Source organism: Rattus norvegicus, chromosome 10 (genome assembly GCF_036323735.1).
Source record: "Rattus norvegicus strain BN/NHsdMcwi chromosome 10, GRCr8, whole genome shotgun sequence".
In the NCBI taxonomy this organism is placed as follows: domain Eukaryota; kingdom Metazoa; phylum Chordata; class Mammalia; order Rodentia; family Muridae; genus Rattus; species Rattus norvegicus.
In genome coordinates, this window is record NC_086028.1 from 64,856,682 (window position 1) to 64,876,716 (window position 20,035).

Here is a 20,035-nt window from a genome sequence, read left to right on the forward strand (position 1 = left end):
TCTGCCTCTGCCTCTGCCTCTGCCTCTGCCTCTGCCTCTGCCTCTGCCTCTGCCTCTGCCTCTGCCTCTGCCTCTGCCTCTGCCTCTGCCTCTGCCTCTGCCTCTGCCTCTCTGCCTCTGCCTCTCTGCCTCTGCCTCTCTGCCTCTGCCTCTCTGCCTCTGCCTCTCTGCCTCTGCCTCTCTGCCTCTGCCTCTCTGCCTCTGCCTCTGCCTCTGCCTCTGCCTCTGCCTCTGCCTCTGCCTCTGCCTCTGCCTCTGCCTCTGCCTCTGCCTCTGCCTCTGCCTCTGCCTCTGCCTCTGCCTCCCTGCCCCTCTCTGCCCCTCTCTGCCCCTCTCTGCCTCTCTCTGCCTCTCTCTCTGCCTCTTTGCCTCTCTGCCTCTCTCTCTGCCTCTCTGCCTCTCTGCCTCTGCCTCTGCCTCTGCTCAGTCTCCGGAATGCTGGGGTTAAAGATGTGTGCGGCCACGTCAGACTGGGCTCTATCATTCCTTTTTTTTAAATTGAACTTACTATATTTCTTTATGGGTTTTGTGATTGTAAGAATTAAAACCCAGGGCCTTTTGCATTAAATTGTGTTCTTTCTCTTTATTTTCTTCTTTCTTTGCTCTTTCCCCTCTTCCTCACTACTTCCCTCCCATCCTCGCTCCTTTTTGTAGCCCAAACTAACAGTCATCCTCTTGTTTCAGTTTCCTGAGCGCTTAAATAATGGGCTGTGATAGACACAGAGCCACCATGCCTAGCTGAAACTTGATTCAAATGTAAAATATTTCAATTTTTTTCCTGTAAAACATTTTTTCCTGTATATTTTTATCATTTTCATATAGTATGATCTAAACAGGGAACACAGGATAAAGGCCTGTTCCACCATTATTCCTTTTTAGAATGAAGTGATTCTAAAAGTTGGAAAAGCTTACCTGTGATTTTCTTCTCAATTATTACTGCTCCCCCACTCCACCATGTGTATTGCAAATGTAGAAAAAAAAAAGCTGGGGCGGGGCAGTCAGCTGGCTCAGCAGGTATCCCTGAGACGTGCATGGTGGAAGGAGAGAACAGTTCCCACGATTGGTTTTCTGACTGATAATGCAAGCTTACACACAATAAATAAACGTAGTTTTTTACAAAGAAGAAAATTTGACACTCAAATTGTCCCAGTTTTAACAGTTATAACAATTATGTCTAATTGTACAGGTGTATGATTTTTGATATGACTACAATAGTTGCTAATTTCCTTGTCTTCAATTTCAGAGAGACCTAGATACATTAGAAAATATGCTCCAATCTTGGAATTAACTAATTCTTCCAGAAGAGCCATGGCTGATGTGAGAAATAGAATCCAGACCTCAGTCTTAAAGATATGAATACGAAGTTTACTGGAATATCACTTTGTCATGTCTCTTAAATTGGTTGAATTATTTAGTTTTTTTTAAATAAATATGTTCTTATTTTATGTGTCTTCATTCATAAACGCCTTTTCCATTGAATCAGAATCTTGGCTTGTTCTAAGACTTAAATTGATAAATTATTTTTGGTTTTTACTTTTCAGGTTACAGGAGTTGACTGTCTGTTCAGAAGACAATGTTGATGTTCATGATATAGAATTGTTACAGTATATCAATGTGGATTGTGCAAAATTAAAACGACTCCTGAAGGGTAGGTTTAAATAAATATGTCCACAGTTAACTTATAATTAATCTCAGCCTTATGGTTATAGTAAATCTGTTTGAACTGGATGCCAAAATAGATTTTATAGTGTGCATGTTGTTGTGAAATGGCCAGTAAGGTATGTGGGAGACTTATTTTTGGGCATTTAAAAATAATACAGTAGAACATGAATTTTATTTTTTTGAGACAGGGTCTCTCCGTTTATCCCTGGCTTTCCTGGGATTCATTTTGTAGATTAGGCTGCCTTGAACTCAGAGATCCACCTACCTCTGCCTCCTGAGTTCTGGGATCAAGAAGGGCATACACCATCATGCTCAGCTGAGAGCATGGATATTCTAAATCTTGGTAATAGGAAGCAAGCTAACTAGGTTTCTTTCTTTTTTTCTGAAGAGTTTTAAAAATGTATTTTACGTATGAGTGCTTTATCTGCATATACACCTGCAGGCCAGAAGAGGGCATCGGATCACATTATAGAAGGTTGTGAGCCACCATGTGGTTGCTGGGAATTGAACTCATGACCTCTGGAAGAGCAGCCAGTGCTTTTAACTACTGAGCCATCTCTCTAGCCTGGGAACTGAGCTACAAGATTTGCTTTTAATAAGGAGAATGTTGTCCTTTTGAAATTTGGTTCCTTAAATGACTCTAGGTTGCAAAGTCAACTTGTTTGCTGTCCAGGTGCCTGAAGAACATGGCTCTGAGCTGCTGGAATGGTGTACGCCTGTCATCCCAGCATGTGGGCAGATGAGGAAGCAGAGTTCCAGACCAGTGTGAACTATGTAGTGAGTTCAACGTCCTGATGGGTATAGAGTAGTTAGACACAGTCTCCAGAACAAACAAACAACCTTCCCTTCAAACAAAGGAATTAAAACATTAAACAGTGGTTCATTTCTGACCCGAGAGATTGAGCTTGAGTTATGTAATCTATGAGGATTTTAATAGTTGTGTAATACATTTTTCAAAATGCTTAATATTAAAAAACATACTATTAATCCAAGTGTAGTTATTATGTATACCTTTAATCCCAGTACTTGGGAGCAGGAGCAGGCAGATTAGTGAGTTTGAGACCAGCCTGGTCTGCATAGTCCAGGTCAGCCAGTGTTCTGTAGAGAGGGCCGGCCTCAAAAAAAGCAAAGACAAAAGCAATACAAACAATGACAAAAAAACTTTCTTGCTTTTTTGTCTTTAATTTAGCACACAAATTTTACCTATGTTCATGAAATCTTGAATTTTTTTGAAAGACAGTTTTAAGAGAAAAGTTTATAGACATGATTGTCTACTATTAAAAAAATCAGAAATATCCCAGATAACCTTAAGGTCTTAGAAAAGCAAGATCAATCCAAATTCAGCAGTGGATAGCTGGAAGTAATAATGATCAGAGTAGAAATTAATGAACCGAAGGATAAAGGAACAATGTGTAGAATTAAAGTGAGTTGGCTCTTGGAAAGTTAAACAAGATTGACAAGTCCCTAGCTTGTCAAGATATAATCGAATTAGAGATGAACAAGGTGCATTAACTACAGGTCCCAAGGAAATGCAGAGGAGGCTATAGTTTGAAAACATATTCTAAATAGTTGGTAAAACTAGACAAAAATATGGATAACTTCTTAGGTCTATTAAAACTGAGTCAAGATGTTAACAGCTTCAACAGATACATAGCAATCAAAGACATTGAAGCAGCAATAAAGCAATTGAACTAGTAATAAAAAAATCTCCCAACAAAGAAAAGTGCAGCAGCAGATAGATTTCACTGCTGAATTCATTCAAAAATTTCCTTTACATAACAGTAGAAAGGAAGGAATGCTACCATTCTGTGAAGCCAACCAGATAAGTACACAACAAAAAAGAAAACTTGAGGAATTCTCAACAGAATTCCAACAAGCAAAATTCCAGAACACTATGGTTTCATTCCAGGGATGCAATGTTGGTTTAATATAGAAAAACCGACAAGTAAACTAACATGTAGAGTTAAGAACAAAAATTATGTAATAATCACAGTTGATCCAGAAAAGGCCCTTGTTTGAGAAGTTCAGCATTCTTTAATAATAAAAGCTCAGCAGGGATAAAATGAATGCACCAAAGCATAATGAATGCATATGAATAAAACCTATAACCAACATTGTACTAATTAAGGGGAAAATAAGAACAGTTCCTCCAAAATGTAGAATGAGATCTAGGTTCCCAGTCTCAGGTTGGGTGTTGTGGTGCAGACCTTTAATGGCAGTACTCTGAAGGCCCTAGAAGGGAACTTCCTATTGTTGTTTAGCTAAATTGATAAAGCACCAAGCTGTCTTTAAAATACTTATGCTTATGTTCATGACTTAAACACTACTTTGAGTCTTAAACATTGTAATGAGGGATGGAAAATTTAGAGTTGCATGGCTGCTCAAGATACTGAGAATAAGTGGTGGGCAAGTGCTCAGTCCTCAAAAAGACATTCAGGCTACCTCTCTAAGGCTCAGTGAACCATGTAGAACGAGGAGTGGGAAGAATAGACGGGTTAGAAGAGAATTACAAGAGCTGCAAAGTACTGTCTTGTGGCCATGACACAGCCAATGAAAATTATGATCTCACAGCAGCAACAGCTGTCAATAGTCTTCATATATCTGGGAAGGATCCATTTGGTCCTACCCTTCCTTGCTGAACTAAACTACTAATAGATTTGGAATGAGGGAGAGCAAACAGTGTCTTCTTTTGAGTACCACCTGATGAGCCCACTGTTCTCTCATGAATAGTAGCGAACCCCTGGTCACACAGGTGAGCCTAATTAAACTCAGTGGATCACTGAATAAGACAATGTAAATGTGTAAAAAGGATTGTGGGGAGTAATGGGGTAATAGTGAAATAAGAAAATGAAGGTTGACAGTATTCAGAAATAGGCTACATATATGTGTGAAATTGTCAAAAGAACAAAAATAATAAAATAACATAATAGAAATAGGAGTAAAACAATTTTTGTTAAGAAAGAAAAAAAAAAAAAAACCAGACTTAACACACACACACATACACACCCAAAAGAAGATTTAGTAGAGTAACCTATAGGTGTGGTCCAGATAGTCCAATAATGGCTGTCTCTGGATAGAAGGACCACGAACTCAGTAAGTGTTTAGTTCACAAGACAGGATTTCCCAGTGGTCCTAGTATTATGCTGTAGCCCTAGAGAATGCTTAGAAAGCTACTGGTCTTCAGTGTATGTTGGAATGCAGAAGTAGTAGCACCAAGAGATGCCCCAAAGTATCTGTAAGTACTCAAGGAAGGTACTCAAGACATGACCTTCAAAGCAATCCAGTTAGCCATTGGAAGTCTAGAGGGGCCACCCTTCCTAACACTTTGTTTTTTAGTCTGTTGGCTTTTAAGGGCACTAGAAGCCCAAAATTTGCAGGAAGAAGTTTAAGCTTCCAGTTCAATGGAATGTATGTGTGTTTTGGGCATCAGGAAATAAAAATTTTCCGATGGGACTCTGGATGGGGAGGTGATAGTGAGTGGAACCATTTCCATTTCTACCTCTTCGTTCCTGGATTCATGAATCCTGGCTAGGGAGAAACTGAACCATATATTGGATGCTGAAGCACATATTGCCTTCTGGAGAACCCTGCCCCAGCCCTCCAGGGTTCTGTCTGATTGCCACTGTAACTTTCTTCCAAAGGCTATTCCACTATTCTGTCAAGTCGACTGCTTCAGGACGTAGGGAACACGGTAAGACCAATGAATTCCATGAGCATTAGCCCACTATTGTATTTCTTTGGCTGTGAAGTGAGTCACGTGGTTAGAAGCAGTTCTGTATGGAATGTCATGATGATGGATAAGACATTCTGTAAGTTCATGGATGATAGTTTTGGCAGAATCATTACATGAGGAAAAGCCAGTCTATAACCAGAGTATTCTAGTAAGGCCTAAGAGCCATCCTTTTTATGGAAGAACTGGTCCAGTGTTGTCCTACTGCCACCAATTCTCTGGCTGGTCACCTGGGGGAATGGTGTCATATCAGGGGCTCAGTGCTGGGTCTCAGTACTGAGGGCTGGGGCAGGGTATTATGGCTGTAAACCAGATAATACTCAGCTCATGATTGGTAGCTCAGATAAGATAGTAACTTGGTAGCCCATTCAGTAGCAGGCAAAGAACTGTCTCTTAATGGGAGAATAGTTGTCTACAGATGAAAATAGATCTGTGTTCTAAAATCCCAAGGGTCTCCTCTCATCTAGAGGAACCTACCAAAGGCTATAAACTGCTCCTGTCATCTAAAGTACCATTTTAGAGGGGCCAATTGGATCATGTGGTCCAAGTGGTAGAGCAGCCCGCACAGCCACCTTGACCTGTTGAAAGCCTTCCTGTTCTAGGTTCCACCCGAAGCTAGCAGCTTTCTCAGTTACTTGACATAACAAAACAAAGTGAGGGATATGCTGCTCTGGAACCAAACAGGCCACTAAACCTTGTGCTTCTTTTTTGGTGTCTTTCACCTTAGAAGGAATATTCCTGCATACATCTCACCTCTGGACTTATCCCTTGAAGTTGAAGGCCCTTGAATTTTGTTTGGATTTATTTCCCATCCTCCCATGTACATAAGTGTTACCAACATGTCCAGAACAGTTGCTACTTCCTGCTCACTTGGTTCAGTCAGCATAATATCATGAATGTACTGGACCAGGGTGATATTTTATAAAAAGAGAGATGCTCAAGATCCCTTCAAACTAAGTTATGATATAGGACTGGAGAGTTGATATTAACCTTGAGGTAAATCTGAAAAAAGGTGTACTACTGACCCTTCCCGCTGAAAGCAAATTGCTTCTGGTTGTGCTTATGGACAGGAACTGAAAGAAAGGCATTTGCTAGATCTGTAGCTGAATACCATGTACCAGGAGCTGTGTTAGTCTATTTCACTAGGGTCATCATATCTACTACAGCAGCTGCAGTTTACTCACTACATAAGCTTCGGTAGTCAGCGGCTATTCTCCATGATCCATCTGTCTCCTGTGCTGAAGAGTTAAAGAGAGATGTGGGAACTACCATCCCTGCATCTTTCAAGTCCTCGATAGTGGCACTAGTTCTCCAGGGTTGGAGTATTATGTTTGGTTCACTATGTTCCCTAGTAGAGGCAACTCCAATCTCTTCCATTGTGCTTTCCAACCATAGTAGCTCTCAGTCTACAGGTCAAGGAACTAACGTGGGATTTTGCCAACCTCTAAGTATATCTATACCAATTATACATTCTGGAAAAGGGGAAATAACCACAGGGTGGGTTTGGGGACCCAGTGGATTTGGATTTCAGTCAGAATTCTATTAATCATTTGGTACTCATAAGCCCCTATGTTAACTGGAGGGCCACAGTGCTATTTAGGGTCTCTTGGAACTAGTGTCAGTTTAAAATGAGTGTTCAGTAAACCCTGGAAAGTTTGGTTGTTTCCTTTTCCCCAGAGTACATTTACCCTTGTAAAAGGTCATAGGATGGGAGAAAGGCTAACAGTAAAACTTTTAGGTATTTTAGCAAGGTTCTCGGGGACCTGACCTTCTCTTCATTCAAGGACTTTGGGGGTCTGCAAAGTAGCTCAGGTCTGGAAATTGGTTCATAAGCTGAGATATCTACCCTCTTGCTGCTCTGTAGTATAGCCTTTCTTTTGTTTGTTTGAGAAGTTTTCTGCTTATATAGATGTAAAAACAAATCAAATCAAGACAAAAACATATTCCTGAAAGCATTCTTTTTTTTTTTTTTTTTTTTTTTTTAGGTTCTTTTTTTTTTTTTTTTCGGAGCTGGGGACCGAACCCAGGGCCTTGCGCTTCCTAGGCAAGCGCTCTACCACTGAGCTAAATCCCCAACCCCCTGAAAGCATTCTTAAGCCAGGAGTCATGCTATTGTAAAAGTCACTTTGTCTGTGCTGCACGTTATGATAGATATTCTCACCTTGCCTCTGGCAATTCAATGCTGCTACCTGGTCCTTGCTACTCTGGGGGCCTAATTAAACCCATCACATTTAACTTTTTGAATTGAGCATCAGTGTCTCCGGCCTTGATCTGGCACAAAGAAAAGAGCACAGGTACAAAGCCCTTCAAATCCTGATACCCCTCTTTCCATTTTGTATCTCATAGGATTAGTGAAGAGAATGTCTTCTGGGCCTTCCCATTGTGGAGGATTTGGTTTTACACAGTACCCACTATAGCAATTGCTCTGAACCCTAAAACCCCTTCATCAATACTAAGTTAAGGGGCTTCAGGTACACAGCTCCTTTTGAGTAGAGTATGGCAAGTGCTTAGCCAACCAGTTAAGATTTTGATACCTTTTTAAACTGTGGGAACGTCCGTATTAACTCAGTAGGCCTGTATCAATGAACTCAGCTTGATTCAGTTTATGTTTTTTCCACCATTATTTCATGCCTATTCCATATGTATTGCCCAGACTACTGCTTGAATGAATCACAAATTCATTAAACTCTTTAGTAGTGTACCACACCTTCTTGTGAATTTCACTTTCTATTTCACCCCTAGAAGCCTCCGTAGCCTTGATTCTGGTTATATTTAGAGGCAACTATCGGTGGACACCGAGGGGCATCAGTACTGTCTTGCTTGACGTTTCTTTTTCAGGGAAAGTCACTGCTAATTTGTAGACAATGAAGGATTAATTTCCTCAGGCAAAGGTACAAAAGGAAATATCGCAAAGTGTGGTAGTGGGGTGCACCCGCCACTAAGAGTGGGCAGACTACTTCCTTAGGTGAGACAGACTCTTCCGAATTTGAGGGCTCAAAGTCCTTAGCACATTAGGGTTCCTTCCACTTTTCCACCTCAAGTTATAGGATCCTACTCTTTACCAGTCAGTGCCTTTAGGCTCTAGTATTAGTAGAGGATTTACCTTAGCAACAGAAGTGCGCTTGGCTAGGAGGAGTGATGGCAGGCAGGCAAAAGTGAAAAGTCATCTTCTTCCATGTTCTTTTTTGTAGGCTATCACCAGAAGATGTGGTCCAAAGTTAGGATGACTTTTCCCATCTTAAATTATTATATGAAGAAAATCCTTCACAGGTGTGATTTAAGATGTAGTCAAGTTGACAACCAAGATTAGCCATCACACTACCTAAGTTTCTGACAAAGCTGTCAAAAACATACATTGGAGAAAAGGTGCCCTCTTTAACAAGTGGTGCTGGGAAAACTGGATTTCTATATAAGAAATGAAAATTAGTCCATATCTTCTTCATTGTGTAATAATAAATTCAGTGTCTTAGGGTTTTACTGCTGTGAACGGACACCATGACCAATGCAAGTCTTATAAAGGACAACATTTAATTGGGGCTGGCTTACAGGTTCAGAGGTTCAGTCCATTATCATCAAGGTGGGAACATGGCAGCATCCAGGCAGGCATGGGTGCAGGAGGAGCTGAGAGTTCTACATTTTCATCTGAAAGCTGTTAGCAGAAGACTGGCTTCCAGTTAGCTAGGATTAGGGTCAAGGCCACACCTCCTAATAGTGCCACTCCCTGGGGTAAGTATATTCTAACTATGACATTCAATATATCAAGACCCTAGTGAAAGAAGACAGGTAAAACATCTGAAGGCATAGGTGTAGACAAGAATTGTCTAAAAAGGACTACAGCATAGGAAACAATACAAAACTTGAAAGATAGAATTACATGAGATTAGAAATGTCTGCCAAGCCAAGGACACAGTCACTAGATTTGAGAGACCATTTGCAGACTTGGGAAAAGAAATTGCCAGATTTACATCTGGCTGGGGACTGATACCTAGGATACATAAATAACTGCTAAAATTAGGATCCTTTAATCTGTAGATAGGCTCGTGAACTCAATAGACAGTCCCTAACAGGAGGAAGCCAATACATACTTAGAAAAAGTTTTCAACATTCTTAGTCATCAGGCAAATGCAAATTAAATCCGATTTGAGATTTCGTCTCACTTCAGTTGGAATGGCTGTCCTCAAGAAAACAGAAGACAACAAAGAAAGGGTGGTCAGAATGTGGATGGGGCTAGAGAAATCTTTATTAGCTGCTTTTGAGAATGTAAATTTGAAAATCCACTGTGGCCATCACTTTGAAGAGTTCCTCAGAAAACTGATAATAGACCATATGGCTCAGATATACTACTATAGTGCATATCCACAGAAATTCTCGTACATCCCATTTTTACTGCCATACAATTCACAGTGCCTAGGAAATGGAACTGGCCTGAATATCCATCATGAGAAGAATGGATATAGAAAGAACGTTTGGTACAGTGAGTGGTAGTGGCTGCTACAGTGGGAATTTGTGTGCTAGAGTGGAGGAAAAACAGGAAAAGCTAGAGGGAAGGCCAAGGCTAAGTTAATTTCTTGCTGATAGAGAACTGGTCTATATAGTTTCCTGTGGGCCAAATCAGCGGACATTTGAATATGCACATCATGCGTCATGGATATGGGTGCCACTGCTGCTGTGTACAGGGCTACCATTCTGCAGTGCCTCACTGCCAAGGCATTGGAGTTGGCAGGCAATCTTCCAAAAGTGTCACACAGAAGCTGTCACTTGGCATCACTTGCGGCTTACAGTCTGTGGTGAGGAAGACTGGTTCACCTATTAAGGCTACCACAGTTGGGCGTAGTGTGATCCTTACATCCACAGATCTCAGATTGCAAGGAAAGTCCAGCAGAAAACTGCCTAGGAGGGTATTTTAACCAACCTACTTACTTCCCGTTGTTCTGTAACTGGAGCAGAAGATAACAGTGAGAGTATGTGGAATTTAAAAAAAAATTAGTTAAATGGAAAGTATAGACAATTAAGGACCATTTGTATGTTCTTCGAGTCAGTTTGGTAAAGTGCCTTTTTATGTGGTAACAGTTGTGTGTTGATTGGTCAGACTTCTACTTTGTATTTTTTATTAAAAACTTTTTTAAAAATTAAAAAAGTAAAATGCTATATATAATAATGGAATTTTATGTATCTGTAAAGAAAAATGCCATCATGACATTTGCAGGAAAATGGCTGGAACTGGAAATGACATTTGCAGGAAAATGGCTGGAACTGGAATTTATTATGTTAAGTTAAATAAGCCTGGTTCAGGCAAACAAGTCATGATTTGTATACACACACACACACACACACACACACACAGAGAGACAGACAGACATGCACGCACACTACAAAATAGATATGAAAAGGTGGAGAAGATCTTAAGCGAGGGGGAAGCAGGGTATGGAATACATGCAGTATGAAAGCAGAATGCGCCTGTTTAGGACTAAAGGGAGCCAGCTAGGAGGAGGCAGCTAACACAGGCTGGGGTTGGGATAATGGCAGAGAGCAACTATGACACACATTTATGAAATGTCATAATGATACCCAGTGCTTTGCATGATAACCTAAAGATTAAAAGAATGCAAAGATAAAGTGTAACCTATTTTAAGTGTTCAGATTATAAAATTAAAGCTGTCCTACTAGACAGTGGTGGCAAGCATGTGACAGATTATCAATGTGCTGCTCATTGGACAGCTTTTCTGAAAGGCAGCTCTATAGATTTTACAATCCTCAAAGTATTTGTTCCTTGCCTATACAGTTCCTTATCTTGAAGAGAAAGATGGTGGATAAAACTTTACATTAGTACAAGTATTCATCAGTGCTATTCAAAATTCTGAAATACTAAAAATTAGTTAAATGTATGACTGAAAAACATTTAAATAACCAGTGTCTTTTAAAAACATTTGTGTGCATATGCATACAGTGCCCTCAGTCAGCAGAGGAGGGTGTTGGATCCTCTGAAGCTGAGGTTATAGATGGTTGTGAACAGGTGCTGGGAACTGAACTCAGGTCCTTTGAACAGCAGCCAGTGCTCTTGACCACTGAGCTATCTCTACAGCCTGTATAGGGTTTTGAGTCTGTTGATGTTTGGGGCAGGACCTCTGTATGTAGCTCTGGCTGTCCTTTAACTCACTCTGTAAACCAGGTCTTTTCTTGAACTCAGAGGGATCCACCTGCTTCTACCTCCCAATTGCTAAGATTAAAGGTGTTGGCACCATGACTATCTTCTTTTTTTTTTTAAAATAGACATTAAAATGAGATTTATCATTTTTATTGTATATGTAAGGGTGTTTTGATGGAATGTTTCTGCGTAGCATGTTGCCTGTAGAGGACCTGAACTGGAATGGATGGTTGTGAACTAGCTACCTTTTAGGTGATGGGTATCCAACCTATGCCCTCTGATAGAGTGTGTCTAGTGCTTTTAACCAGGTCATTTCTCAGTCCCCACATTTATAGTTTTTGTTTTGTTTATCAAATTTAAAAATAAAGCAAAGGAAAAACTTGATGTCAAGACATGTTTGCTTTTCATTTACTTCTGTTTCCTTCAGTGTAGCTCATGGGTTTGCCTTTAAATTTATTTCTACTATTAAATTGCTTATTAATAATACTGGGAGCAAAATGGCTTATAAAATTATTTTTTAGTAGTTCTGAATTTAATTTGTTGAATAATCGAGAGTTAATAAAGCATTTTTTTTCTCTCTCCAGAAACAGCATTTAAATTTAAAGCCCTGAAGAAGGTGGCACAATTGGCAGTTATAAATAGCCTAGAAAAGGTAAGCTTCAACCTCTTGGGCATTCAGATTTTGGTTTTGATTATGAATTTTGCCATGTTTCATATCTTGAGTATAAGAAAGTCAAAACTTGCATGGTAGTTTCATGTACCTTAATGGGAAGAATGCAATATAAGATTTGTGTGAAGAAACTTAAATTCTGTGCTATTTAATATATTGGAAAATTGACTGCTTTCTTATAAAAACACATATTTTATTACTTGTAGGCTTTTTGGAACTGGGTGGAAAATTATCCAGATGAATTTACAAAGCTATACCAAATTCCACAGACAGATATGGCTGGTAAGCTGGCTAAAGAGTGACTGGGTAAGGGGTGAGGGGTGGGCATGGCACCTTGTCAGAGGTAAAATGTGCTGCTTTTCAGCTTATTTTGTTAAAAATTGTTTTTCTGTTTTCTTTTGTCAGCTGTAACAGGAATTACAGCTCTCTCTCCTATTTCTGTGTTATTTCCAGTCCTTTTCCTTCTGAGCAAGTGCGTAAAAAGAAGTTTGAAATGAAGCTCTAGTCTTTAATGTTACAATTGAATACTGGTGGCTCTTTCACATCGTGTGTGTGTGTGTGTGTGTGTGAGTGTGTGTGTGTGTTCTAGAACTCTATATTTAGGTATATCTAAGGAGGAAATACTGTTTAATTCTAAATAACAGTTTTAGGGGACGCCTGCATATTAGAGGCTAGAGACCCTGGGGAGCTGCCCGCTGTTTGTTCCTTCTATAAGATCCTGAGAGTGGGACAGCACACAAAGCTATTCTAAAATACCAACTCTTCTAGAAAGGTCACATTAGCTCTTTCCACACATTCTTTTAAACTGTGATGTTTGAGTTTTTTTTTTTTTAATCTGAGTTTTAATTTAATGCGAGGATTTTCTTATCCAATACAATCATTTAATGTTTGTACTTTTTACAGAGTGTGCAGAAAAGCTGTTTGACTTGGTGGATGGTTTTGCAGAAAGCACCAAACGTAAAGCAGCAGTTTGGCCACTACAGATCATTCTCCTCATTCTGTGTCCAGAAATAATCCAGGACATATCCAGGGATGTGGTCGATGAGAACAACACAAACAAGGTTAGGAGGGCAAATGGGCGCCTGTCATTCCAATGGAAGCAGCTTGTGTTACTCAGGGTGTACATTTTAGCTAGATCCATGCTAGGTCAAACAGTGCTTGGCCTCAGCCAAGCTGTATTCACATGTTATTTTATTTGAAAGACGGATGAATAATATATTTGTGACTGAAAGGCTCTGACCTCTGTTGGTTTTAACGCTGAGTAATAGTAAACCAGATACACATTCTGTTATTTCAGCTTGTGTACATCATTAAAATATGTTTAGAAGTTTATAATTTAACTTTATGTTTATGTTTATGAATTAAATTTGTCTGGCTATTTGCAAATAAATTGCATAACTAGCAATGCATTTCCTAAGGCTTCAGCACAGTGATTTGAGGAAATCACTTATATTTTTTCATTATGAAACATAACTGTCCTAACAGTTTAATTTCTGTAAAATTAATAATAAAAATTGGAGGTTTCTATCTTTTCTATGGGTTGAAATAACCTAATTAGATAAAAATCACTTAAAATCATCAGGTCTTAGTGATTCTAACTTTTCTTTACTATCATTAGTTTAAAAAAGCAGAGATTTGTGGACTGGAGAGATGGCTCAGTGGTTAAGAGCACTGACTGCTCTTCCAGAGGTCCTGAGTTCAATTCCCAGCAACCACATGGTGGCTCACAACCATCTGTAAAGGGATCTGATGCCTTCTTCTGGTGTGTCTGAAGACAGCTACAGTGTACTTATATATAATAATAATTAAAAAAGCAGAGATTTGCAAGATAGTTATTAGTTAAGAGTGCTCTCTGCTCTTCCAGAGGACCTGAGTTCATTTTACTTCTGTTGATGTACAATTTTTATAAAATCATCTTATAGCCCTGCCTAGTTTTCATAGTCTTTAATGTTACCATATTTAGTTTTGATTTTGGTAATTTCAGTCTGCATGCATGAAAGCTTAGGCACTTAGTTGGTCTGTAGGTCAGCTGTCTGTCTGTCTGTCTGTGTGCATGTGTGCGTGTGTGCACATGTGTTAGGTAGCACAGATTCATGGTGGCCTGCTCATCACTCTCAGCCCTATTTCCTTGAGTCAAGTTCTCTTTCTGGACCTAGAACTCACTGTTTTTCTGACTGATGTTCGTCAGACAATAAGCCTTCTTGTCCCTGTCCCTAAGATACTTGAGGCCATTGCTTAGCTTTTTAAATGACTCTGGGATCCAAACTCAGGTTCTTTTGTTTGTAGATTAGGCCCTTATCCAGGCCTCCACCCCTCAAATCTACCAGAAGGTTGTAAATTTTGTTGACTTTTTTTTTTTTTTTTTAGTGAACTTTTGGTTTTGTTGTTCTTCTCCATTGCTGTTGTGTATTTTGTTTCATTGATATCTACTCTAATATTTATTATTCCTGCCTACATGCCACTTCTGAGTTTAGCCTTCTCTTTTTCTAGTCCTGTGAGTTACTGATGGGAGAGCTTTCTTACTTTTCATGTGTTTGTGTTTCCTCTGCACTGCCTTTTGTCAGTTGTGTTACACTGCTCAATCTGAGATGTTCCTGATAGCCTTTTCCTGATGAGGGTTTATTATTATTATTATTATTATTATTATTATTATTATTATTATTATTATTTACCATTTGCTTATGACTGTATTGAGTTTTTACATATTTGCGAATTTTCTAGTTTTCCATATGCTTTGGTTTCTGTCCCCTTTACCAGAAGTGACATGCTGTTTAATTTTAGCCTCTTTCAATTTCTTAAGATCTGCATAGTGACCTCACATGTGGTTCATTTTTGGAAAATGAACTATGTGCACTTAAGAACATGTATTCTCCTGGTTCTGGGAAAGCTTAGCTATTGAAATGTTACATAGATTTGAAAATATATGTTGAGCTGAGGTGAAGGTCTGAGATTTTCATTTAGTAGAAAAACCAGGGAAAGAAATTTATCAGGGACAAAGAAGGATTGAGATCACAGGAATTTAGGTGTTGGGAAGATGGCTCAGTGTTTAAGATCACTTGCTGCTCTTGCAGAGTTCCTAGGTGTTTGCTCCAGCCCCTTATTGGGTCATTTACAACTTCCTATAACTCAGGTTTCAGACTCATGGTACACAGGAAGCAAGCAGGCACACAAACATGCATAGAAACATGAGACGAATCTTTCAACAAGATAGACGTTTTTGCCTTATTATTTTTCAATAAAAGTGTGTGTGTGTGTGTGTGTGTGTGTGTGTGTGTGTGTGTGTATGTGTGTGTTCCAACAGAGGCATAATATCCTTTAGAGCTACAGGAGTTCTGAGTCACTCAGTTTGGGTGCTGGAAAGTGAATTCTGGTTCTCTAGAAGAGTAGCAAGTGCTCTTAACCACTGAACCATTGCTCCTGGGTATTTAATTTTAATATTTTTATTTCTTGTGTTGGTGCTGCTTTTAAAAGATAAAACATACAAGGACAGAGGCCTGGCCCACTTCGAGATTATCAGCACATCTAATTAGTTCAGTCTGTCTTCCTCCTTTGCTTGGTCAGGTCTGATTTCCTGGTGATCTTCATAAGGTCTCTATAACCATTTGACCCTATCTTAAACAGTTCAGGACACATCGCAAAAGCAGCGATGTTCAGTGTCACTGAACATCATCATCATCAGAGAGGTCTTCAGTCTCATTTTAATTCTGCATGGACTGCCTTTTTATTGGCTGCCAAGTCTATTAAGATCCTGGTGCTGCCTCCATCCTTGTCAAGGTCTATGTAGGGCTCTGAGCTCATAAGGAACATCTTGTATACAGCTGACTGCTTCATCTAAGGCTTGTGGCAAAGCTGCATTTTTTTTTTTTTAAAGATTTATTTATTTATTATAGATGAGTACACTGTAGCTATCTTCAGACACACCAGAAGAGGGCATCAGATTCTATTACAGATGGTTGTGAGCCACCATGTGGTTGCTGGGATTTGAACTCAGGACCTCTGGAAGAGCAGTCAGTGCTCTTAACCTCTGAGCCATCTCTCCAGCCCCCTGCATTTTTTTTTTTTAATTTTATTTCTAGAAATGAAATTTAGAGCAACAATACCCTTCGGTATATTGTTTACAAGACTGCAGGTTAAATATACTCTAGTAGAAAAGAATGAAACAATTTGACTTACACCACAACCAAGGCAGGGTAATGATTAAGCTTCAAAGGTTAATGGAAAGGAAAGATATAATCAACTAATACGTAGTTCAAATGTATAGTACAGGATGTTTCTTTTATCCCTATAGTAAGTTAGCGGAGAAAGTAGAGAAAAGTGTTTTGTGGATTTTTTTTTTATTCTTGAAAAAGACCAAGTATGAAATGATAGCCAAATACAAGCCATTCGTGTTTTAGTTGGAGTTTTAGAGGTGGTTAACTTGCTGCTGTGTTAGATATATCTATAATAGTACAGACTAGATGTCCTGTCTTTCTGTATTTCAATTCTGTAGAAACTGTTTCTGGACAGTTTACGGAAAGCACTTGCTGGCCATGGCGGAAGCAGACAGCTGACTGAAAGTGCTGCCATCGCTTGTGTCAAGTTGTGTAAAGCAAGTACTTACATCAACTGGGAAGACAACTCTGTCATTTTCCTACTGGTTCAGTCCATGGTGGTTGATCTGAAGGTAATGCGCTGTTCTTTCCCGTCTATAGACTTTAAGGAAATTAAGCGGATAACCTTCTTAAATAAATATTCTGCTAAAGATAATTGCTAACTCTAAATTTCAAGTTAACTTTGACGATATGTTCAAAGAATGTGCTTTTGCTGTTACCATGCTCATTAGTCTAGACACTCTCTCTCTCTCTCTCTCTCTCTCTCTCTCTCTCTCTCTCTCTCTCTCTGGTCTTAATGTAGATTTGGCTTGAGGGGAATCATATATGGTGTAGTAAGTCTTAGTTGATATTGACAGACTATAGTAACCAGTATTTTGTGCTTTTTTTTTTTTTTTGCAACTAAAGTTTACTATAATCAATGTGGATAATGTTGATTATGTGTATATACCTTGTTAAATAAATACTTCATGACTATTTAAAGGCCATTGTTTTCTATTGGGATTTTTATAGAACCTGCTTTTTAATCCAAGTAAACCATTCTCTAGAGGCAGTCAGCCTGCAGATGTGGACCTCATGATTGACTGTCTTGTCTCTTGCTTTCGGATCAGCCCTCACAACAACCAACACTTTAAGGTAAGATAATTGTTTTATCAATCGTGTTTATTGATATGGTTATCCTTATAAAATGCAGAAACTATAAAGATGAATAGGCATTATGTATCTGGATGTTTTACTGGCATTTATATTTGTGCACCATGTATGTGCTTGGGGCTGACTGAGGCCAGAAGACGGCCTCCTGTCCCCTGGAACTTCAGTTACAGACAGTTGTGAGCTGCTGTGTATGAGTGCTGGGAGCTGAACCTAGATCCTCTTCAAGAGCAGTCAATGGTCTTAATCCCTGAGATATCTTTCTAGCCCCTTACTAATATTTCTTATTGCTGATTTCAAGGCTGTAAATTTTTTTTATTGAAAGTAACTTACTTTTTGCTCTTCTTCTCTTTCTTTTGTGTTAATGCACATGTTTTTGGCAGATCTGTCTGGCTCAGAATTCACCTTCTACATTTCACTATGTGTTGGTAAACTCACTCCACCGCATTATCACCAATGTAAGTCTAAAAAGTATTACTGTACTACTGAAGAGTTAAGTTTTCTTTTTGATTTGAGTTATATGTTCTTTCCTTTTTAAGGAAGAGTCTGGTTTTATCAAATGTTCTGAACTTAGACTTTTATATAAAAGAGAGCGCGTCTCTAAGGTAACCACTATACCAGAATGTGATGTCCAGCTGCAGCTGTACGTTGTCTCCACCTGAGGCTTTTATTGAGAGGGATGGCATTAATAGAGTCTTTTGGAAGGAATAAACCTACAAAGCTTCATTTAGAGCTCAAAATCTGTTGAGAACAATGCCACTGAAGTAATGATTTAGAGCTTTCACAACAAAGCAGTTGATAGATCCCGACTTACTATCTTTTTGTTTAAGTTCAAAGGAAGAATAATTATAGTGTAGCCTAGTTATGTCCCATTTAAAATGGTGAAGCTTTATTTGACTTTACCTTTAATCCCCCTTAATTAGAATCAAACACTGGCATGCTTTAAAATACATATTCACAAGGGACAAAAGCATAATCAAAGGAATAGCTGAGTCCATTGGAGGCATTCGTGCTCTTTGTGTACTGAGTGGAGAGCAGACAGGAAAGCAGTACTAGATGTGGGCCAGGGCTAGAACATGCTCCTTTGTGAACAGTTGGATTCGAGTATTTTCTGACACAATGACAGACATGTTACATTTAGGAGTGACTTGGTCAGTCTTGTTTCTTTTTTCCTCCCTTAAAGTCTTTGATTGTTAATACCTCGGAATATTTATCTTACTTATAATTAAGTTCTATTTTATGACTTATGAATTAACACCCATTCCTTCATTTACTTTGGAATTATCGAATTAAACCTAACGTTACTCTTTTTTAAAGGTATTTTTGCAGGTGAAAATAACTGCTGATCCAGTTACTTAGTGACACATTAATTTTGCTTTGCGGAGTGCTAGTAGCATTTTAGGATGCTAGGTCTCTGTTTCAGCTTGGCCTTGCAGGATATCATTCATGAACTGGCAACCTTGCTATATCTCCTGCATTATGGACAACTAAATGCTTGGGGGAATAATACAGCCCTCATTGACTATCACTGATACAGGTATAAGTTATACTAAATACAGTTAGTTCCAACGAGGATAGTATTATGAATCTGAGTGTAGATAAAGTGTGTTTATATAAAAAGCTGTACATTTACCAGTGTAATGACTCAGGCCATTGTCTAATTGACTCAGAACATTGACTCATTCCAAGGTTTAGTTTTAAATTTAAAACACAACAAAGAAGATGATTTTTCTAACCCATAAGTTTATATGTAATTCAAAAATACTAGTTGCTCCCCCTTGATTCAAAATATTGGAAGTATTCCACTTATTAATTGGATAACTTTATATAAATGGTTAAAATGTAATAAATCCAAGTTTATAGTCTTTGAATATTCTGTGATTGGTTACTTTAATTGTGAAATATTTTTGTCTATAATTGAATACATAGAGCACTTTGAAGCATGGACTTGGCACTGCTGTAAGTGGCTGAGCTGCTCCTTTCTGGGTTTCAAGCATGCCTGGAGTGTTGGTCCCTGCATGCCTCAGTGTGCCTGGTGACAGCGTGTGCACCCCTTTCCAAGGAGTGCTGCATGTATGAAGGCAGAGTGTGTCTGCATCCGGGGACATCTGTGTCTATAAAGCACTCATACTGACTAGTCTTTAAGTGCATCAGCATCTGTTGAGTGGAATAGCTTGTATTCAACTCAGATAATGCCGCTGTGTCTTCTTGTTTGTTTGTTTCTTGAGACAAGGTCTCACCATGTAGTTTATGTAGACCAGGCAGGCCTTAAGCTCAGAGATCCGTCTCAGTGGTGGGGTTAAAGGACTGGGCCTGGTTGTTCTTGAGTTATACCTCATCCTTCCAGATTGCTGGGGGAATTATTTATTAGAGTCCACACTATCCATGCTTGAGGCTAGCAAATGCTGACTTTAAAGTACTTTTCATTGTTAAAGACTGTAACAGTAAATGCACATTTGTGCAATTGAGTGTTAAAGAGTTTACTGGAAATGTTTAGTAGGAAAGTGTGTGTTTTCAAGTAATATGAATTCTTTCTTAGATTCATGGAGTTTAGACTTAAATTTGTTTGTATATATTTTCTTTTTAAA

The 20,035-nt window shown here is 39.0% G+C and overlaps 2 protein-coding genes across 5 annotated transcripts in view; both read left to right on the top strand.

Annotated features, from left to right (window-relative positions):
• The window catches only part of Faul2 (FAU ubiquitin like and ribosomal protein S30 fusion like 2), a 733,200-nt gene that overhangs the window by 233,949 nt on the left and 479,216 nt on the right, over positions 1–20,035 (top strand). The gene's annotated exons all lie outside the window — the stretch shown is intronic.
• Nf1 (neurofibromin 1) overlaps positions 1–20,035 on the top strand; it is a 233,101-nt gene that overhangs the window by 52,696 nt on the left and 160,370 nt on the right. For 2 of the 4 annotated variants that reach the window (XM_063268411.1, XM_039085200.2), the window contains 8 exons: positions 1,542–1,648; positions 12,122–12,189; positions 12,414–12,489; positions 13,111–13,268; positions 16,697–16,870; positions 17,310–17,432; positions 17,831–17,905; positions 19,377–19,406. In XM_063268411.1, the coding sequence (XP_063124481.1) occupies positions 1,542–1,648; positions 12,122–12,189; positions 12,414–12,489; positions 13,111–13,268; positions 16,697–16,870; positions 17,310–17,432; positions 17,831–17,905; positions 19,377–19,406 (811 nt within the window). 4 annotated transcript variants of the gene reach the window in all.